General features: G+C 39.4%; 1 protein-coding gene across 1 annotated transcript in view; it reads left to right on the top strand.

Annotated features, from left to right (window-relative positions):
* LOC119412850 (low-density lipoprotein receptor-related protein 1) overlaps positions 1–23,797 on the top strand; it is a 151,952-nt gene that overhangs the window by 38,960 nt on the left and 89,195 nt on the right. Inside the window, exons 3-6 of the mRNA XM_037679887.1 lie at positions 13,150–13,287; positions 20,148–20,267; positions 20,426–20,554; positions 20,655–20,918. Coding sequence (XP_037535815.1) covers positions 13,150–13,287; positions 20,148–20,267; positions 20,426–20,554; positions 20,655–20,918 — 651 coding nt within the window. The remainder of the gene's footprint in view (positions 1–13,149; positions 13,288–20,147; positions 20,268–20,425; positions 20,555–20,654; positions 20,919–23,797) is intronic.

The following is a 23,797-nucleotide window of genomic DNA, read 5'->3' as shown; positions in this document are numbered from 1 at the left end:
ATATATATATATATATATATATATATATATATATATATAAGAACAAGCAAGAAACAAGTAGAATTGAATCTGCATTTTCTTTGTTTTGTCAGTCATTAAATTGCCACACTTCAAAATAGATAGATTTTGCGGTTTATTTGATCAGTGGTACAATTGAACAGGCTGACCCATATCAACTGGATATACAAAGTATGTGAGAAATAACAATACACTGCTTTCAAATTCCCCTACACTCGTGAATTGTTCCTGCTCAATGCGAAGGACTTGCTGACCTTGCACCAGCGTTCCGACAAGCATCTCCTGAAGCTGTGATCGTGTGTCTTAAGATTTTGACTCATCAGTCCAGAACATTCACTGTCATGTTTTTGCAGAGTAGTTCATGAGTTTTATATACAGACCAGAGCTGTATGGCTTTTATTCCACATAGAATGTGTTCTGTACAATTCTGCTTTATTTATGCCTGTGGTGAGCTGAGATGAGAAGTTGAAGCCGGGTCAGTGGAGAGGGCAAAAAGGGCCTCCGAAGAAGTGTGAGAGAGCCTGGTCTGTGCTGAGCCAAGACAAGCGTGTCAGGGATTAAATTTTTTTTTTTAAAGACCGTTTTGTACTCTCAGCATGGTTCTCCACGGAGAGAAGTGGGCCAGGCTGGAGGCACCTCTAAAGGAAAGGCAGGAACAGTTCAAGGAAACAAAAAGAAGAGGAGCAATAACAATGTGATGATTGCCGTCTTTAAGTTAAAGACAAACAAATGCTAAACATCTGCATTTGATTAGGAGCAGTAACAAACCACTGCATCCTGTGTGTGATGATTTACTGAACATTCAGCTTTTCTCTGGCTCTGCCTGTTTAACTTATCTCCTCTGGTTTACTAGCTCTTAAGATGACAATCACACTCCTCCTTCACTTCAGTCCCATTTGAGCCTTTTTAAAGCTGTTTCTTAAAGTCATAATTAATCATTAGTATATATTTGATTTTCTTTCAACCTCACTATGTAAAAAAAAACCCTCTGCAGTAGAGTTTGGTGGCTAATTTGGGATGAGTTTTATTTTTACTTTCTGGCCAACAGGCCTCAGCTCCAACACTGACTAACAGACAGCCCTGTGTTGTCTTCCATCTGGTCTTTAAAAGAAAATACACATCATTTAAAGGTAATTCTCAGACATGAATGACTCAAATAATGTCTGAATTCAATCTCAGACAAAAGTTGTAATTGTAAAGCTGCATTCTCTAAGCTAATATCTATTATTTGATCAGCTTTGAGTTTGTAAGAAAAATATGGAGGAAGGTGGATTTTGTGTTTTATTTCTGTTTGTGTGCTTTTGCTATTTGTCCCTTATTAAAGCTAAATGAAGTACAGTGTTCCCTCCTTTATCATGGGTGTTAGGGACCTCGCCCCCCACGATAAGTGAAAAACCGTGAAGTAGGGATACTGTAGTCCAAGTAGTAGTAGTAAGTAGTAGTTTATTTTAGTATTTATATATATATATATATATATATATATATATATTATAAGTTGTTTTAAACCCTTCCCACACTCTTGCAATGTTCTAAACAATGTTTCTAAACTCTAAATGCTCTAAAAGAGCACAGCATGTCATGATCTCAGCTCTCTGCCTCCTGCTGCACTTTGCCATCTGCAAGCGCTTTCGGCCACGCCCACTTCTCCGGTGCAGAACAGAGATAGGACATGCTGCAGATGCTAAATAATTTTAAACAATTTATTTTTAATAAAAATTCCATGCCGATGGTACGCCTCATCCATCAATCAGCCAGTTGTGTGTCATGTCCAATCTTATTTTGAAAAATCGCGATAGAGCGAGACCGTGATAAACAAAGCGTGAAGTACCAAGGGACCACTGTAATGCATTTTCTTTGTGTGGAACAAAACTTTGTTTACATTTCCTCTTTTATAACCAGCAGTGGATGATGATAATTGAATGATAATTTGATCCATTTAGTGGGATTTTCTGGGGCTCTTGTCCTTGTATGAATCTTTTAGTATACCTTACCAATAAAGTGTTTACTCAGCGGCTGCTCTGCCCCCAAGGAGCACTGGTGCTTGTGTGTTTGTGTGTCCAAGGCTCAGTTTGTTGTGCTTGTGAGAGGCTGAATATAGTTTTCCTGCTTTGCTTGTCACCCTGCCAGCTGCCCCAAAAGCCACCCCCCAACCAACCAATAAATGACTAAAATGTGTTGTTGATATCGTCTTGGAAGGATAGGGATTGAGAAAAGATCCAAGCAGCAAACGTGGTGTGGAGGGAGGGCGTCACACAGTCTGCCGCTGGGGTTAAAGCTGGTGATTGTTGTGGGGGACAGCGTTTGAGTGGAAACATTGTTATTGGCAGCTGTGGTTGTCAGGAAAAATTAAGATCAGGGAATAGTAATGTATATGTAGGCCCCTCGGAGGTGCTGTTTGAGCGGCAGCTTGATGTTTTGATGTCACCTGTTTACTGAAGAGTCAGAAATAAACAGAGGTGGAGAGCGGGCAGTAATTCCCCCTCAGTGCTCTACTGATCACGGTTTTTTTGACAAGGCAATGCTGAGACCCCAGAAGACCACCTTCCAGGATAGTTCCTCTACCTGCACTTATAGAGAGAGTTCAGATTTTTTTGAACAGGGGTTTTGTGGAAAGATTATGAACAATTCATACCTTACGTGTCGTAGATAGCTCTTTGAACAACCAAAGTTTTGGGAAGCAGTTTAAGTCTGACTGAGTTGACGAGCTAACAGCTATTCTTAATGTATCCAAGACCAAAGCAAAACCTCTCACCCACAGACCACTGGAGATTTGCACCAGTTCTTTGTGACCCTGCACAGAGGAGCGGATAAAAAAAATACATAAATGCTGGGATAGATGGTTATAACTTCAGAAAAAAACGTGTGCCAGAGGTGCCCCAAGCACCAGATGTGCTACAGCTAGCTACTGCTGCTGCCACTTGAGCTTACAAATAACTGAAGATTTTATATACTTATTCAGTGTTGTGTCTTGTATAATAATGTAATAATTATTATAATGCAATGTCTTGTATAGTATGGATGTTTTATATTTCTACTGACTGTGAAACTAATCGCCCCTCGGGGATAATAAAGATACTTGAACTTGAACAATACATTTAGGCAAAACAATAAAATATTGTACTCAATAACAAACAAGGAAATCACAAATTGCATTAACAGCAGTTCATTGTTAAAGTTAAACGTCAACATTTGCGGTGTGTGCTAAAATAACGTATTCATAGCTTTGATAAAAAGTTATTCACATTGAGTGAAGCAGTTAGAAATTATAGTTCTTTATTATGCATAAATGTAGATATTTATAGCTAAATATGCCGTGGTTGAGAACAAACTATAGACAGCAGACAGCGTTGTTTTTCTGAACAGTTACCGATAGTGTTCCTTTGTTTCATGTAAAAACTCTTATTTTTGCTGTAGCTCTAGCTTCATCATATTTGTGTGTTTGTTTTTTGTTGATTGAGCATTGTGTTGACCAGCATGAAGATGAAAGACAATGAGCTATGAAAAATCTCTCCTGCAACCTGATCCAGACCCAGAGCTAGACCTGGTCTATGCCTCTGATCCTCTTTGTGCTACTTAAGATGAACCAAGTTCAGGAGACACTTTAAAGGTGAAATATTGTGCATACATTTTAATTTCTAAAACATTCCTTTACACATGGTGGGAAAACATCTGCCATACATCTAACAGGATACAAAACAGGTAAAAACACAAACCATTTATAACCCCACTGATGATTTGTTTTGCTGTTGAGATCATTTTAGTGTCACCTTTGGGAGGTTTATGTGCACAATGTTAACATCATTTTCATGAAAACACAGAATGAGGGAATATTTTTTTAAATAATTTAATTAGCAAATTAAAAGTAACAGGACATAATTTGTTCCAAGATATCAAGATCGGCGGCACGGTAGACCTGTTGCTTCTCAACGAGAAGGTTGTTGAATCAAATCCTGGCTGGGAGCTTGGGATGTGTGATATGGCATAAAATTCATATCCCAATACCTACTGTGATGGGTGGCGGTAACGATATACATCATGATATGTTTTTGGTATAAAACTTGCAATAGGAATGGGGAAATAAAAGCATAAGGTGTCATTTTGCCAGCATTTATTTTAAAAACTGCTATAACACAAAATAATCTCAGTCAAGAAAATTCCACTACTAGGCTCAGAGAGTTTTAAATAAAAAACTAATCAAGTATTAGTTTTTTTTTTATTGTAGTGCAAAATATATCAAATGTAGTTTTAGTCATATGTTTTAAGCAAAAGAATACGTTGTTAACTCTTAACAGTTTCCCGTATTCTCACTTAAGACATGAACAGCAACAGAGCAAGATTTTACATATAATAAAGTGCACACTGAAAACACTTAACGCTCTAAACCTCCAGTGGGCGTCTCCTTCCACTTTAAGGAGAGCTGACACAAAATGGCGACCAGTTTCCTCTGTGGCTCTGACCAGACAGGGTCTCGCAGTAAAATCACACGACACAGCATTCTTTTCACAGATCAGGTTAACCCTTTTTTAAAAGCACAAATGCACTCTCTAAAGCTGACCAACGCTTACTTTAATTTTTGATGGGACACAGCGTTTTGCGCATGCGTCCGAATACGGCAACAGTACGACAAGCCGGCCATAGTTAGCGTGTAGCTTTGCCACTTAGCTCTCGAAGAAAACAGACTTTAACACCATTTACGCAGTTTTCAACAAAAAAAAAAAGTAACGGTTAAATCCGACAACTCTGATTTTACATTAGACACAGCATTACTGCGGTTAGCCGGTAGAATACAGATCTCTATCATAGGCTACATGTCTATCATTTCTACCGTCTAACTGTATATATCGCTGCATGCGTGGGTTTTCTTCGGGTACTCCGATTTCCTCCCACAGACCAAAAACATGCATGTTAGGCTGATTGGTAACTAAATTGTCTCTAGGTGTGAGTGTGAGTGAATGGTCGTTTGTCTCGTTTGTCTCTATGCGTCCCTGTGATGGACTGGAGACCTGTCCAGGGTGTCCCTCGCCTCTCGCACAGTGACTGCTGGATATGAGCACTAGTAACCCCCACGGAAAAGGAGGACGTGGGTAAAGATGATGGATGAATGGATGGATGGATATCAAGAGTAATTTTCCCAATAGTCTGTCATTTATCTGTATGTTAAATATTAACCCAGGTTAGTGTATATTTAGAACAAGTGCGTTGCTCTTTTCTCATTTAGCAGGTTGTTGCCCTGCGGCCTTCATTGTTACCCCACGTGGCTGTTCTAGAGTTCAGAACAGGCTTTGCATGTGTTGATGGTTACAATACTGTGGCTCAGCCACAGTATTGTAACAGGAGGGGGGGGGGGGGGGGGGGTACAGCCGATTTGTGTGATCCAAACAAAGGCCTCAGTTCTCTTGTCCCCCATTCTCCACACCTCCTCCATCCCTCTGCTCTCGTTTCCTCCAACTGGAAAAAAGCATGTGATCTACTGCTGCATGGAGCGGCTTAAGGACTCCAATCGTACAAGGTTTCCAAAATCCTACAAGGCCCCAACCTTGGTTTGGTAAAAACCTAAATAGCTTTGTTTGTTTTTTATCAAGAGCAGTGATGTTTCTGCTGATAGAAATATAGGATAGAAATGAGGTGCCTATCTCTGCGCTGTTTCAGATTTAAAGAAGCGTTGAAAAGTTGTTGGGTCAGACAGATTTAAAGGGAGAGTAATCCGTTCTGGTATGATGCCTCTGGAAGTTTAACACTTCTTGTGGATCAATAATGGCACCACAATGGTTTTTTTTTTTTTTTCCTTTGGACATAATTTAGCTTGTTGACGCACCAACAAGCAATGTGAAATAAATAAAATAAATGTGATCTTCTCCATACCAAAAGTTTGGTGCTCGCTAACCTGGCTCCTTTGAGTGCAGGATGTTGATAGAAATAGTCTGTTTATTCCAATTAACAAGAATAAATCCCACAAGAATGAAGTCCAGCGTCCATCTCCTGTCGCTGGAGTATTTCTGGCTCTACTTTCTGTGCTTTGTCACTTTTTTTCTTTTAGTTGCTCCAGAAATGGTAATAAGTTTCCACTCATTGACCTCCCATTGAAACATTTACGGAGCAGCAGATGTTGGAGGATAAATCACAGGAGGGGTTAAAGAATGAAGGAAAGCAGTGAGGACGAAGGACAGCCTGCCAGCATTGTCCACAAAGAAAGAGAAAGTTGAGCTGAAGAGATTAGTTTTAAATGAAAAACTTGACGCGCTTCCAGTTTTATCTTCTCTTTAACTTTTATGTACTAAAAATGATGAAAATTTGAACAAATTACAAATTTTTGGTTGCTTTTTTTTGGCTCAAGTTACAGAGGAAGTTTTGCCGTCCCTGCCAGGTTGCCATATGAGAAGTAACAAACAAAAAATTAGCTTTTGGCAGCATCAATAATCTTTTTTTAAAATAAATTAGTTAGTAAATTACACATAAAAAAGTCAAATGTACTACGTGTGTTTTTATAATGTAGTGGTGAATAAATGGTTTAACTTCAGACAAAGTTGACAAGTCGTGGACATGGAAAGACAGATGAGTCATTAGGCTGTGAATAAAAGTCTCGCCAGAGTCATAAGGTGCAAAACTTTTTCCGAGAAAGAGTTCAGAAAGAGTCGAAAGAAGCAAAGCTTTCTGGGTAAAACATTCCTCTTCAAAAACCAGTGTTATAGCTGCTCAGAGAAGGAAGAGTTTTGACCAGATTTGTACTTACACATGTAATTTGCCTTCACAGAAACATGAAAAGTCTTTTTTTCAGATCATATGAGACCTACATGTCTTTAAATAAAGGTTGAATGAATTAAACTTATATATTTTTTGCCTCTCTGACTGATTTACTTCACACTGCAGATACAGTAAAGATAATCATTTGGCTAATCTGAATCTGGACTAATCCAACAGCTCAGTTTTCTACAAGAGCTCATACTTTCTTTCTTTTTTTTGGATGTTTCTCTTTTGGTTCTGCCTGTTCTGTTGGCTAACAGGAAACTGACAAAGAGGGCGAGAAAAAGAAGACAGGCGTTTTTGGCAAACAGAAGAGCTAGCAGTTGGGAATAAAGGGGAACTGAAGCTAATACGCATTGCTTAATTTCATCCATCCATTCTCTTTACCTGCTTCTTCCTTTTCGAGTCACGGGGCTCACTGGTGCCCATGTCCAGCTATCACTGTGCGAGAGGCGGGGGACACCCTGGATAAGTTGCAAGTCCATCATAGGGACACATAGAGACAAATGAGACAAACAACCATTCACTCTCTCACTCACACCTAGAGACAATTTAGAGTTAGCAATCAGCCTAACATGCATGTTTTTGGTCTGTGGGAGGAAACCGGAGTACCTGGAGAAAATCCACGCATGCACGGAGAGAACATGCAAACTCCACCCAGAAAGGTACCCCCGTACTGGGATTTGAACCAGGGTAACCTGCTCACTGAGAGGCAGCAGCTCTACCAACTGCACCACCGTGCTACCTGCTTAATTTCATTTGAAAGAAATTACTTTTGTGTTAGAATCTGTACTATTTACAAAACTTAGAGGAGACACATTTTTAAAACTTCCATGCTTAATTTGATGGTCAGTATAGAGAACCCAATACTGCATACAGACAGCAGTCCCCCCCCCCCCCATTTTAATATGATAAACAAATTTAATAATGACACTGATAGTAAGCATAACTGACTTTTTTAATAGTGTTTTTCCTGTAATAAATACTGCAATAAGATTAGAGCATTAATAATTATTTGAATAGGATATTTTTTAGTAAAGAATAAAAGTTGTTTTTTTTAACATGGGGACTACCAACATTTAACAAAAAAAAAGCAGCATTTTGTATATAACTTTAAATATATATATATTTTAATAGCATTCCCTTCCTCTTACTGCGGGTCTGTCAGAGTTGCTTCATTTCTCAGGAGCTGCTAAAGAGGGCGTTGTGCAGAAAGGTGTGATATCCGTCTGTTTTTCCACAGGCAGGGACACTCAGGAGGCTTTGGATTTAAGCACGAAGAGTTGTTCTTTTGACCTGAGAGAAACGAGTCTAAGGAAAAGACGGCTTTAATGTTGCTTGTAAAGGATTTTCACCTCTCCAGCCCACTGCATGTCTTTTTGCTACCAAGTGTTACCTTTTCATGCTAACCAGGCTTTTCACAAACAAACTCTTTGTTTAGTTAATGAAGTAAAAGTCCTTAATAAATCAAATGACATTGTGGAAATACTTATATTGGAGACAATTCAGCAAACTATTCAATTCAATTCAGTTCAGTTTATTTATATAGCGCCAAATCACAACAAAGTGGTCTCAGGGCACTTTACAGGAACATTCACATAAAAGCCAATTAGTAAAGTTTTCTATCTAAGGAAGCAGCAGACAAGTTGAATCTTGGCTTCGTTGCAGTCTCCCATCCTGAGCAAGCACAGTGGCAACAGTGGAAAGGAAAAACTCCCTTTTAACAGGAAGAAACCTCCAGCAGAACCAGGCTCAGGACAAGCGGCCATCTGCTTTGACCGACTGGTTTGAGAGGACAGGAAGGAGAGACAGACAAACACAGAATGGTAGGTCCAGGTATAGGTCCAGGTGTATCTGAAAGACAAAAAAAAAAACACATGTTAAGGATACAAAAAATAATTACAAATACAAAACAGGTTGAGCAGAGTAAGTAAAGACAGTAGCAGAGTGAAAAGTGTGGTCAGTTTGTCCTCCAGCAGTCTAATCCTATAGCAGCTTAACTAAGGGACAGCTCAGGAAACCCAAGCCGACACTAACTATAGGATTTATCAAAAAGGAAAGCTTTAAGCCTAGTTTTAAAACTGGATAATGTGTCAGCCTCACGGACAGAGATCGTAAGTTGGTTCCACAAGAGAGGAGCCTGATAACTGAAAGATCTGCCTCCCATTCTGTTTTTATAAATTCTAGGAACGACAACTATAAACTATAAACAAAACAAGAAAAATTATTTTCACTGCCCAACATAATTCATTCACTCAACCTTTATTTATAATCCCACTGAGCCTCGGGGACTCGTTTACAAGAGAGACGTGGTTATTCAAATCAGTTGAAGATGCTGAACTGCATGTGATGCAACTATGTTGTGTATGATTAGTGCATGTTATATTTTATTACCCCTTTCTGGTGTTTTCTCAGTTCATTCAGTCCCCACAAGCTAGAAAAGCCATTGCCTAATCCTACAACTTATTGCTGTTTTAAAAGATTTTTAGACACAATTTTTTCTTGTTTGCTTGTTGAGTGAATATTGCTTATTTATCATTCACACTATTGTTTTCCTGTTTCTCTTTATTATTGTGTGAAGGCTGTTAAGCAAGTTTTGTAAAATTGGAGTTTAGGTTTAGTGAAATGTTTGGTGTTTCTCTCCTGTTCTGCATTTTCGTGACAGACTGTTCAGCTCAACAACATCCAACTACCATTTGTGACTCTGTGTGTGTTTTTGGGTGTGTATTTTTTGATTATATTTAACTCTTTACAGGTTCATTCAACTTTTACAGCTTCTGATGAGATTTTTTAGGCTTGTTCAGCTATTTCTGGCAGTGAATATCATCTGGTGTCATTGTTCAAAAATGGTTCTGATGTAGCTTTTCAACAGCTTTAAAGCTGTTTTTGTTGCTCTGCTGTTTTTTTAAATGTTTTTCTGTCAGTTTCAGTGTTTTATTCTGCTTCTTGTTGTTAATTTCAGCTCATTTTTTGCCTTTCAGCTACTGTTCGGCTGTTTTTTCTGCTAGTTTGAACTTTTTTCTACTAATTTAACCTGTAATGTGATCATTTGATTGTTTTCTGTGTTCAATTCCGCAACATGCTTTTTAAGCCTCCTGCTCATTTCAGCATTTTGTTCTGGTTTTCAACTACTTCTGTGCTTATTTTAGCAGCTTTTGTCTTCTTTTAGCCTCTTTCTGCTTATTTGACCTTTTTGGTAAATTTTTTTCCATCTACGTTTTCACTAATGTCTGTTTTTTGTGATCTGTTATGGTTTATTTCAAATTCATCTTGTTCATTTTTAGATAATTTAGGCAAAAATTTGATGTGTTAGTAGCAAGTGTGATCCTAAACACATACTGAAAATAAAAAATCTTCATGGCCGCCACAGCTAACATGTTGTCCAGCAGCCTGTGGACAATTTTTTGTCAGAGCTTTAAATCTGCAACTGTGTAACGTAGGAATGTCAAAGTTTTCAACTCGTCATGGGTCATCAATGATGCTTATCAATTTTAAGACCATAGGGTCAAAGGTCACCCCTTTCTTTATATTGTTATAATTTGATAACTATTTAACAAAGAAATGTCAAACTTCTCAGCTGGACGTCTCATTGGTCAACATTTTTTTCTATTAATTTCAAGGTCGTGGGGTCAAATGTCAAGGTCACAAGTCAAGGTCAAAGTTACCCCTTATTTTTACCCGCTGGAGTCAATCGATGTGCCAGTGTGTGTTAGTCTCATGACCGATTTAGGTCGCTCTAGCAGGAAAAATGTGTCCACTCTAAGTCTCTGTTTCAGTTTGTGTCAATAGTAGAGTTCAAATTACACAGTTTTAAAAATGTGTTGATAAGCCAAGTAAAACCAAAGTTATGATAAATAATTCACGCCACATCTTTTTCTAAAAATCATCACCATATCTGAAGCATGCTAGAGCAAGAGGCAGCAGAAAAAACGGGTGGTCTTTTGGACCAATCACCCCCATCCCCATCCACCTTCACCTCCCATCGCCTCCGAACAAAGAAACAATCTCTCCCCTTCTTTATGACTGAGGCTCGAAGTTATTTGTCAAGCGCACAAAAAAAGTCTACAGGAAGAAAAAGAAAAATATGCACAAGTTGAATGGAGTTTGGTGCAATAAAGTCACAGCAAGAGCAGGAGTGAGTCATGAGGTTTGAGAGATTTGTGATATTTAGCTTGTTTGGGGTTTAGAGTTAGGGTATAGTTTATTGTGTTTGGTGTTTAGTTTAGTCAGTTTTAGTGTGAGTCAAAACAATGAGGCAATTTTTGAATGAGAGGCGGATGGAGCTGTAGACCAGAGGAGGGTGGAGCTGTGGAGTCTGAACCTCTGACAGTGGAGAGGACCATGAAGGCAGTGATGAAGGAGATAAACAGGGTCTGAGTCAGACAGTGAGAACTTTGTTGATGAAGTGGGTGATCCATGATTTCTTTTGGAAGAGGAAAGAGAAGAAGAGTGCACCGAGCTCCACTAGGAGGTCTGACTGCACCCCTCTGGCTGGGCCAACAGAACCAAGCATCATTTCTGAGCTCTGGAGAACAGAGAAGGATGTGGATGTTGAACCAGAGATAAACAGGTTCTAGGCACAGGGAACACCAGAGGTTCAGACTGACACTTTCCCTCACAGAGTCCAAAATAACTTTTTATTCTCAAAAACAAACAAACAAACAAACAAACAAACAAACAAACAACAACAAAAAATAGACTGACAGACATGGAAGATTTGTGTAAAAGTTTTGGTCTCCTGATTCACATGTTGGTGTCCTGGCCAAGTATCCAGGATCAAAAGAGACAAAACCACATTTTGTCTGTGCCCCTTCCAGTGAAAATGACACGAGACAGATCCAGATCCAGATTCAGATCCAGATCCAGATCCAGATCCAGATTTTAGAACATTCACCCGACTGATCCTACAAACTGACCAAGAAAGGGACTGTGATGTGCCTCTTTGCCTTGTTTTGGACAGAAACTGCTTTTATGGGTGACACAAACGATTTCTGGAATTTTATTGTAACACATTATTTTGTCCAAAAACGTCAAAGAAAATGGCTACATTTCTATGAATGAATGAATCATGAATGCTCGCAGTTTCACAGTAATACATTTTTTTCCTACTTGGAATTTATGTTTTTTATTTATGATTTTTTTGTGTGTAACTTTAGGTCTATTGTGTTGATATACTGTAGTAGGTCAGAAGTAAAAAGTAACTTAAAATTTATACATGGGAGGTTGTGGAAAAAATGACACCAAACATGGCCGGTTAAATATTTCTCAGGGTGAAATATGAATGTAAAATCAAAAATAGTCCAAAAACGTCCAACATCACCATCGACTCTGGAGGGTTAAACAGCTCTAAATTGGGAACCCTTTCACATTGAAATCTTAAACTTCACAGCTGGACAGCTCATGGGTCAACAATGATCTATATTGATGCCAGGGTTAAATATATCTGTAAAAATTGATTTACCACAGTTTTGGTACTTCTGTCTCTAAGCTAGCTTTTCCTTGATTTCTTGCTAGCATTTCACACATGGCTGTTAGCAAGCATTTGTGACTGGCCACACCAAAACCAGGAGCAAGTTTCTCCTGGGCCATTTTGAGTTATTTACAGAATCTGAAAGTATGGGTTCTAAGCTATCCGATGATGTCAAATATATGGCAATCCAAAAAAAAAATGAAGAAGATATGGCCATTCATTTTTCTTTTACTAGTGCTTTGCTACTTCTGACTCTAACCTAGCCTTTCCAGTTATATTCTAGTGTTTTACTTCTTCTCATGAGACGCTGAATTTTGTTTTTTCATTATTTGTTATGGGGAGTGGTTAGAGAGGTTAGAGAAGGTGGGCCTGTGATCGGATCTTTGTCGGTTCAACTCCCGGTACCAACAATATCAAAATGTGGGTGGGGCAGGTGAAACACCCACACCTGCCTTCACCCCCATTTGCCCCACTCTGGGTCCTTGAGCAGGGCCCTTAACCCCCACCATTTGCTCCCCCCGGTAACAGCTCTCTGCTCCACACATAGGGCTGTGGTGCTCGGTGGTCTGTGGTTGTCAGGAAGGGCATCCGGCGTAAAAACAATTGCCAAGTCTTCGTGCGAGATTGTTCGCTGTGGTGACCCCTGAAGAAGGGAGCAGCCGAAAGAAAAAAAAAAAAAATCATGTAACAATTATAAGAAATAAAGTCTTGAAATATTTCACTCTATGTAGCTATAATCAATCTATGTAATATATGAATTTAGCTTTCTGAAATGATTGACAAAATAAATTGCTTTTTTACAATATTCAAATTTTTTGAGAAGCACCTGTGTATAATTCCAGTAGTGGTGCCACTCAATGTCTCCCATTAATATGAGATTATCTTTTTAGTCAGCTACTCATGTGCTTATCTTTCCTCAGGTCCACACAGCACCGTGTCCCGATGCCCACCCAATGAGTACCAGTGTGGAGGGACGGAGTTGTGCATCCACATGAGCAAACTGTGCAACGGGGTCCCAGACTGCACCAATGGCTGGGATGAGGGAGCCCACTGCAGAGGTAACAATACAAAGGCTTCTATGCAGTGTGTCTGTAAAACACTTGTTCTTGTTGGTCTGTAGGAAACTGAGTGTTAAACTGGACTGCATTTCCGTTGTACGTAATTTATGCCCCTTTTCCATTAGTACCTTTAGTATTGGTACAGCACGGTTCGACTCAGCACAATGCGAGTTGTGTTTATTATACTTTCAGTAACGGTTATAGTGGGTGGGGGTCAGAGTTCAGAAATTGACATCACGCGCCTTACCAGCTGGTGGTGATAATTCTGGTGGTAAGACCCTGAAACAGTTTCTTACAGGGTGAGAATATTTATTTTGAAGTTTCTGGTAAATTATAAAGAATACAGATTATTAAAATTATCAAATTAAACAATGTAACTCCTAATGAACTTTAGTTCACCATTATATCTCTGATTAACCAGATTCTACAATAACATCTATATTTAAAATTTTATAGGTTTTCTTCATAACTCATTGTGCCTACTTTTATTGTTCAGTTTAGATATGTGATTGTGTTTCTTGTATACATACACACACACACACACACACACACACACACACACACACACACACACATATATACGACAATATCTCTATATATATATATATATATATATATATATATATATATATATATATTTATTTATTTTTAGCTTTGCTTTAAAGTTTAATGCTTGTTTTGTGATTTGTACATCTGTGGGTTAGAATAAAGTTGAACTAAAGGCTGTATCTCTTCTTTAAACATATTTGAGGGAAATATTCCTGAGATCCAATCATTTTATGTCTTTTTATGATTTTTCAGCTGAGTTAACTTTAACAGATTATTTAACAAAGTCATTAAAGTGAAAACAGGATTTCATGATAAAGTCGGCACCGTTTTTTTTTTTTTTAATCTTCACTGATAAAAAATAAAAATTATTATTATTTTTTTATACATAAAATGTTTTTAAAAAGTTTTTCCGTCCCAGACCTGTACAGGTCTGCCCGTCTGCCGGGGCTTGGGGTCCGGCCTTCAGGAGCACGCAAGGTCGGGGCTCGGGCAGCTTCAACGGGTTTGCAGCTCGTATGATCCTCCGCAGTGACCAGCAGAGCTCGGAGCAGGAGCGCACGAGTCAGGGGCTCGGGTGGGCCCCAGCCTCACATGGGCCCCGGCCTCACATGCTCCCATGGGTCGGCAGCACGGAGGATCTTTTGCAGTGACCGGTGGAGCTCGGAGCCTGGGAGATGATGCCCTGCCCGGTCTTAGGGTTCTCTGAGAAGACGACCGGGGGAACCGGCGGCTCCATCTAGCTCGGTTTATTTTGTCGTCGGCCACCAAGCACAAAAAACGCCAACACTTCAGCATTAGACCACAGTGTTGTCATTATTGTTTTTAAAATCATTAAAATAGGTCCAGTTGCTCCTCGAGTTCGAGTTATTGCAAATGGCTGATCGAGTTGTTGTGAACGTTTCTCAGGCAGCCCGTGACTCCACCCCCGACCAATCAATGATCGACAATGTTCTGACATCACGTTTTGTACCAGCTTGGCCCGGTTGGAACCACAGAGAAAATGGTACTGAAAAAGGGGACCGGTTCCACCAATCGTTACTAGTGGAAAAGCCTTGGAACCGTGCTGAGTCGAACCGTGCTGTACCGTTACTAATGGAAAAGGGGCATTAGTCCCTTATTGAACATTTCTGTCTTCTAAAATCTGTACAATGTGAAGCCTCGGTCTGAATTCTCTAAAAAAGTTAAATCTGGTCCTCTGGACATTCAAAAAAACAAACAAAAACAAAGCAAAACAACAAAAAAATATAGAAACGTTTCGTCTCTCATCCGAGAGACTTCCTCAGTCTGAGGTGCTGTATTCAGCTCAGTCTCTTAAATAGCACCTTCTCAGAGGACCAGATTTAACTTTTTTAGATTTTTCTACCTGGATTATTGAGCATGCATCAGGATACTCGGTCTGAATTGTTTAAATACTGGGCTGAGCCTTTTTTTGTCTGTTTGAAATTTGAGCCACACTATCATTTCTCAGCCAAATGCACTGTTTCTTAAACATCCTCTGTGTGGGGTGCCCAGTGTTTGGGTCAGTACAGTCATTTTACTGCATTTTTTAAGACGGGGAAGTAGAAACTCGAAAGTAGGAACTAGTTTGCAAAGGGTTGCAATATACCGGTAAGTTTTTTACATTTTGCTGACTGAGTTGACCGCAGCCGGAACACATTGAACGTAGTTCTGAAAAATAGCCCCCAAAAATATTAAATAAAACATGGAAGAATTGTGAAAGTGCAAAGAACTCCTAACAGAAATCACCAAATTTTAACAAGCAGAATTGATCAATGCTGAACCACGCCTTAACACAGGTTAAAGGCATAGTTCAGATCTTTTGAAGTGGGTTAGTTTGTTGAACTGTTGCTGCGTTAAGGTGGCTATCTCGTGTAGCGTTATTTTGTTTCCTTCATTTCACTACTGCACTTTTGGTCAAAAAAATGAACTGCAATAAAATATTTGTTGGAAAAAAAATATCATGGAGCGAAACATCAAAACTTCATGTGCTTTCAGGGTGGCTAAACTGTGCAATGTTTGTGTGTCTGTTCACCTCACCCTCGAGGCACACATTCTGTTTGTGTAGGGTTTTAGCAGCTCGTCCAAAGGAAAACATACCGTGCTCAAAAGATTGGCCTTTTTTCAGGGCTGGGTGTTTTCTTGTGAGCTGTGCATCTTTGTGTCTGAAACGTGAAATCGTTGGATTTTGTTACTGGTGAAAGCTGAAAATAGAGCTTCTTGCCTTGGTTTTTATTTGATCCAAAATCAAAGCTCTGCATCGTGCGTCACGGCAGGCTGTTTACATTGTTGCCCGTGTTGGTTTTGTAAATCCCTTCCACGGTTGCTCACTGCTCAGACTTGTTTTGGAAAACTCGGAGCATGTCTGTAATTTGAACTGTGGTCATCCCGGCAGGCCTTTGGAGTTGCAGCGGGAACACTTGTGTACTCTTCTTGAACTATATAGAAACTTGCGGGGCAGTGGTTTTATGGTGCAGCTCTACAAACAGACATTCCCATGAAGAACATAAAAAGATAACAGCTAAAAATGCACCGACAGAAGAAATCTGCTGATCTGTGTAGTTTCTTTTCGCTCCTTTGGCCCGCTCGCGTTCAAGTTGAAGACATTTTTTGGGGGGTCAGTATTGGAAAGTATAGCATGTACACCTGGAGAAGTGCAGTTTTTTTTTATCTTGGCACCTATAAAGAGGAGACTTTTGATCCCATGCCTGTCTTCAAGGAGTTTTCTTTGTTTGAAGAGTCTGCCAGTATTTCTGGGGAAAGTGAATCACTAGTGGCTGGTAGATTTCAGGCTGTTTTGACACAACTGTGTGTGTTTGACTACGAGTCGCTGTCTTGATTGTACTTCACAGGATGAGCAGCGCTTTTCTGAAACTATGTTAGGACTCCTTTATGAGGTTGTCCAGCTGATTGGAAGGTGTGATTGGAGTTCATCCTTTTCTGCTGTGTAAAGCCTTAGATGTAGGTCTTGACTTCGATAGTCTGATTAGTAACAAAATCTATAGGAATATCTCTGTTTAAACAAGAAGCAGGAATTCCTACAAAAACCACTAAAGTATTCATGCTGTGTCAGTAGGAAACACCTCAAATTAACCTTAACGTTGCATCATTTTATTTATTTTTCATGGTCCAGAATTGTGCCGCTCGGGGTGGCTGCATGTTGGAGCAGCTCTGTTACATTAATTCAGAGATTTTGCTTTTGGAAACTTTAATTCCTCTTTTGCTGGATGTAAGTCACATATTTTAGATGACTGTTTCCTCTGGTATCGGATGCTGCTCAGCTGGAAGGATTTTTACGGAAACTTTTTTAGTTTTGGACATTTCTTATAATGCATAACCGTAAAAACAAGGTGGTTTTTACAACTGGGAGCAGCTGATTAACATCTCAAAAGCTCAAATAACACCTCAACTACAGCCACAAATCTCAATTGAGTTGAAAAGGAGGCACCGTGGATGCATTCCCGTCTCCCTGCCGACCTTGCTCGAGTGCCTGATCACTAAGATCCTGGAACTAGCAAGAAACATGGCTAATGACAGCAGAAGGACCGGGCTCGTCCCCCGACACCTGCAGCTAGCTGTCTGCAGCGACAAGGAACTCGGCAGTCTGCTGGGAGGAGTGACCATCGCTCTGGGGTCATCATTGTTCCTCCCGGCATTCAGAAGGTTCTGCAGACCGGAGGAACCGAGAAGCCAGCCGAGTCTGGGTGGACGGATCGGACGGCATCTGCGGCCAGTTTCTTCGGATCCATTCTGCGGCGGACCTTTACAAGAGATCCTTCCTGCCTACAGCCATCAGCATAACATCTCTTAATGAAACAAGGATGATGAGTTACAACAACATTTAATTTCCCTTTGGGATTAATAAAGTATTTTTGAATTGAATTTGAATTTAATTGAATCAAAAATACTAAGGAATAACCATCAACGTAAATTATTATGGTGAGATTGCTTCCAAATCATCCACACATCACAGATGATGAGATCCATTTTCTTCCACACGTTTTTTGGCACGTAACTTGTTCCACAATTTTTGTTATTTCAACAATTCATATGTCAAAACATTCAGCTCATTCAAAACATTCCTGCTCTGACTTTTGGTATTAGTGCAATTTAATTTTTTTGAAATGTTTTGTTTTTCGACTGTTTTTTCTCCCTGAAAATGAATGGAACTCACATGTTTTTAACCTTTTACTGCTCATTTCAGCCTTTGTTCTGCTTCAGCTTGTTTCAGCTTTTCTGTGCTCATTTTAGCTCCCCTCTGCCTCTTTCTGCACATTTCAGTTCATTTTTCAGTTATTTTTCTTCTCCTTTCAACTTTATTCTACTATTTTCTGTTTTTTTTTTATGGTTTTCAGCCACTGTTTAGATATTTTTCAGCAAATTGTAGTCTCGTTTTGTCTTTAGTAAATTTCACCTTTTGTGATTCTTTCCAACAATTTAATCTTTTTTTGCGCTTTTCAGACACTTTCTGATAATTTCAGCTCTTGTTTTGCTTTTTGAGCTATGTCTTTGTGAATTTTAGCTTTTTCTTGCTCATTTAAGTTTCTTTTTTTTTTTGCTAGTTTCAGACTTTTTATCATCTTTTCAACCTCTCTCTGTGTCAGCTGTTAAAATTCACTTTGCATTAACAGTTTATTGATGAAAACTCAGCCTGGTTTCAACTTTTCCAGCAGCTTTCAGCAAAAAATATTCAACAATAAGCACCCACACTGCATTTTCACAGGAAATGTAATTTCTCTAGTTTCACTTAGCTATTCACGTCATATTCAAAAAAATCATTTATGTGAGTAAAGTAATTGCGTTTTGTCTCATATTGTTATTTGTTTTATTGTTTTATGAGGTGCGCTGCTGACCTCTTGGCCAGGTCACCCTTGGACAAGAAATCTTGATCTCAGTTCGGTTAAATAAAAGTGACGATGATGATAACTGTATTTATTTAAAATATGCAGCAATAGGTCCATTTTGGAAAAAAAAAAGTTTCTCACTGCAGCTTTTCAGCCGTTGTACTGATTTATTCTTCACTCATATCTCAAAGAGCGTTCTAAATTTATCTTTGTATATATATATTTTCAAGTTTTTGTTTATTTTGTTTTCATGGACACGTCAAGGCAGTTCCTTCAAAGATGATGCAGATCAGATCTCTTGTTGGTTTCACTGTGAAGCGGCTGATATCGGAGACGACTCTGATTTGTTTTGCCTTCATGTTGGAGACAGCCGTGGTCAGAGACATCGCGTTATCCGTCTCTGTCATTCTAATAGAAGCTTTATAACCTTCAGGGGATTAAAATAAGTAAAAAAAAATCACTTGGTGTCAAGGGTGAATTGATTAGGTTTAAGTTATTTAATGTCAAAGTCATCATGGCCTCAAGGATTCACACGCTGTTTTAAGTTATACGAAATTAAATGAGGCTTTATCTATAACAAGTCAATAATTGATTTTAACTGGGTTTGTTCTTTTCTGGTTGCTATGTAACTCTGTTGTTCAAGAACAAGAGTAGAACTAGATGCTTTATTTGTCAAAGCCTAAAATAAAATGGATAAATGGGAAACAAAAAGGACTAAAGCAATGGACAAATAAAAAATAAATCAACTCGAACCATAAGGGCATGCAAACACTGAGGGAAATCATTGCATTACATGCCTTCTGAACTGCAGGTGTGCTGATGGGAAATTTTAAGCAGGTGTAAGACAGAAACAGGAAGTAAACCAAACCAAAAGCACAAAGAGACCTACTTAACCAAAGACCTTGATTCAAATAGTTGCCACCATTCATGTCAGGGTTTTAGATTGCCTTAGATTGAAAAATGACAGAGTTACAGCTGATTTTGTGAAACCTTAAAAAACGTGCGAAATCTAATTTGATATTGTGATATCTCATATAATCTCACATGATTAGATAGCGCTTGGAATATGCATTGTGACAGACTGTCAGCTGTCGGACTGTATCTGTAAAATCCATTGATGGTTGGTTGGTACCTGTAGCTGTTCCCAGACGTTATAGAATGATGGAAGAAGGTTTGTTTTGTACCTAAACATGCTCCAGACAGAAGGCATAGATCAGCAGGTTGAGCAGCAGCTGGGTCTGATGTCTGCAGGCAGCTGTGAGCAGGATGTTCTGCTACACTTAGCAAGATGAATGAAAGCTGCAGGATTGTAACCAAATGAATTGTTGCACAGCTATAATTCATTTTACTGCCAATGGAACATTTTGCTGCAAGGCTTTAGGCACAAAAAGTAAATAATTTTGCAACGGGAAACAACCTTTCTTTAAATATCCACCTGTTGTTTTCTCCCTCTTCTTTGTTTATCTATAGAATATCGGTCCAACTGCTCTATCAAAGGCTGTCAGGAGAACTGTACGGCTACACCACTGGGGCCTGTTTGTTACTGCAAGAATGGTTTCAAGATCAGTTCAGATGGAAAGACGTGCAAAGGTAAGATGGTTGCATTACTGGTTATCCTGCCTCCTTCAGTGGTACCTGTGGTTCAGGGCAGTGAGTTGTGCTTGTCGATAATGCTTTATTTTTTTTAACAGATGTGGAGTTTTTAGGATAGTTGTTGTTCAATGTTTCATTTGGTTTCTGTGCTTCAGACTTTGATGAGTGCAGTGTGTATGGGACCTGCAGTCAGACCTGCACTAACACTGAAGGCTCCTACTCTTGTTCCTGTGTGGAGGGCTATCTCCCCCAGCCAGACAATCGCTCCTGCAAAGCTAAAAATGGTTAGTAGATGGCCTTCGATACGCACCTACTTGACTCAGACGTTATGCTAATTGCTGCTCATTCATATTTCTCCTTGTTTACTGTCCGTGTTGTTTCCAGTGCCAGTGGACCGTCTGCCCATTCTGCTGATAGCCAATTCCCAGAACATCCAAGCCACCTCCTTGAGTGGCACCGCTGTCCACAGCCTGCTGTCCACCAGCACCAAACAAACCACGGCCATGGACTTTGTTTATGCCAAGGAAACTGTCTGCTGGATTCATGTGGGAGACTCCCCCTCATCCACTCACCTCAAATGTGCCTTGATCCCCAATCTGAAGAGCTTCACAGAAGAAAAGATCATCAACATCACCTTCAGCTTGCACCGTGAGTACATCAACGTTCACATCTTCAGCCTGACTCCAACCTAACTGTAAGTCACGCTGAAATGATTTTATTCACAGCAAGACTTGAGTGCATAACTAAGAAGAGAGCAGATTTCTTTGCAGATGAATAGATATTTAAATTCTCCTTTAAAACAGTGAAAACAAAAAAGGGTATGCTGAGAGGTCTGGGAAAATTGTGTGAGAAATTAGTATTTTGAGTTGTATCAAAACAAGGACTCTATAGACTAAAAATGTACAATATTGGATTTTTGGCTGATATCCGATATGCCAATATGTTAAAACTTATTTAAATCAATACCATTACCTATATTTTTATATACTTTCCTTTATCAGAACATAGCCCTCTTATTTAGGCTTATTTGATACAAAAATTGTTTAACAGCTGTAAGAGCTGGTGACATATATTCAGTAACAGCCATATGATATGCATAGCACTTTAACTTATATTTAATGAAAAGTGTTGAATGTTATTTATTAGCATTAGTAACCTGCAATGCTGTCTCACTTGTGGAGGCTTGTTCCAGGTTCCTATAGCTGCAGTGTGGGATCCTCTGCACTCTTGTGCACGAAGGACAGACATTTAAGTTCAAAGTTTTTGTCTATCCATTGTGCCGTAAGACTAATCATGCTAACGAGGCTAACATGACATCCAAATGTCTGTGGTAAAACTCACCCAAGTGCTATCAGCTATGAGATTCTCAATGAATCTAATAATCTAATTCACATGTGGTACATGAGGTGGAATGACATTTTGTACTCAAAGTCCCAGTTACACCCAAAAATAGCAAAAATACAGTAAAAAAGAAACAGTAAATAAGGCTCTAAGATATATGCTAAACAATAATATTGTAATATAATATGGTGTATTAAACAGCAGCCTGAACATGAGTCTGTTCTGAGCAGATGGGTATGGATACAGCTGCTTATAGGCCATAAATCAGCAGCATGGATAATCAGCAGCACAGATCAAATGTCAAATCACCAATTAAAGTGGCATTACAGTGATTTTTCTGATTAGGGATTTATGAGTCTAACAGCCTCAGGGTAGAAGCTGTTCCTCAGTCTAGTGGTTCTGCACTTAATGCTCTTCAACCTCCTACCTGAGGGAAGCGGGGCGAAAAGTGTGTGTGCTGGGTGAATGGGGTCCTTCATGATGCAGGTGGCCCTCTTCCTGCATCTGGAGGTGTAGATGTCTGTGTTGATGGGGAGGCTGACTCCAACAGCCTTCCACTCTCTGCAGAGCTTTTCTCTCTCCAGCTGTGCAGCCTCCATGCCACACGTTGATACTGGAGCACAGGATGCTCTCTACTGCACACCTGTGGAAGGAGGTGAGGACTGAGCTTACTTGACCAGCTTGCCTCAGCTGCCTGAGGAAGTAGTCTCTGATGAGCTTTCTTGATCAGGCTGGTAGTGTTGTTGCCCCAGCTGAGGTTGTTACTCAGGTGTACACCCAAGTACTTGTAAACAGAGACCACTTCCATTGCAGATCCTCCTATGTGCAGAGGGGGGTATGTGTGCTTGCCCCGTCTGAAGTCAACAATCATCTCCTTCATCTTCTTCACATTGATGTGAAGGTTGTGCTTCCTGCACCAGCTCTCCAGGTGTTCCACCTCCTGCCCATAGCTGGACTCATCATTGTTTGTGATGCATCCCACCACTGCTGTATCATCTGCAAACTTTACAACATGACAGTCTGGATAAGTAGGTGCACAGTCATGTGTGAGCAGAGTGAACAGGAGGGGGCTCAACACACAGCCCTGGGGGGCACCAGTGCTGAGGATTACGGCTATTTGCAGCAGTCCTAGAACTGTGATTTACACTAAAAATGAATAAAGGGCTTTCTGACAGTGGAAGGTGGGATTTGTCAAAAAGCTTGCAGCCATCAGACAGTGAGATGGCAGCTGACAGCTGCAGAGAAAGAAACAAAAACACCAGATAGAAGCAAAATGATCTGCTGACAGAGGTTGTTGATTGGTTTGACAGGAAAAGTGAAAAGTCTCCCTCAGCTGATGTTGAAGTGGAAAATGAGAAAGAAAAGTTTCTCTTGGTTGAACTCAGCGTAAGCTTCAATTCACCTTTTTATACATGATTTACACATTTTTAATTTGTCATATTGTATCGCGTTTAGTTTAAAAACTGTCCTAATACTGCATGATGTGGCAAAAAAAAACAAAAAAACACAAAGGAAGCTGGACTATATATATATACAGAGGAAAATTGACGATGAATGAACATCTGAGTGGCGATGAGCAAACAGAAGCCAGATGTGGCAGGATCAAAACATTATATTCAGGAAAATAAGCTACAAGAACTGAAAACTTACAAGTAAATCCACAAAATAAGAGTTTTCAGAAGCATTGATATTTACCATTTAACATAAAAGAAATAGATATGATCCAAAACCCAATTTCATTTATTCTGGCCAAATATATTTTATGTTGTTTATGTGTGTATTATCTATCAGTGTACCGTATATTTTTAACTATAAGGTGCACTTACAATCCTTTAATTTTCTCAAAAATCGACAATCCTTATGTATTAATTCTGGTTGTGCTTACTGACCTCGAACCGATTTTATGTGGTTATTGTGAATGAGTTGAATAAAGTTTGACTTATCTGACTGTTTTGTTTCGCTTAATGCGCCTTATAGTGTACAGTGTACCTTATAGTCCGAAAAGCACGGTAAATAGGCGAAACCATTAAAACCGAGTCATCCACAAGTTCAACCAACACTTGTAAAGTAAGTTCATTTACCAAAGTTAATGAAGCGGAAACACCAAAATTGTTTTGCTCAGTGCGTGGAAATTGTCATATAATTGTTGGGAACACATTTCTATGTTCATCAAGGGCTTGTTGTTT

Source organism: Nematolebias whitei, chromosome 7 (assembly GCF_014905685.2).
Source record: "Nematolebias whitei isolate Nwh7 chromosome 7, NemWhi1, whole genome shotgun sequence".
In the NCBI taxonomy this organism is placed as follows: Eukaryota; Metazoa; Chordata; class Actinopteri; order Cyprinodontiformes; family Rivulidae; genus Nematolebias; species Nematolebias whitei.
The sequence above is the reverse complement of the archived record's forward strand: the minus strand, read 5'-3'. Positions and strand labels throughout refer to the sequence as shown.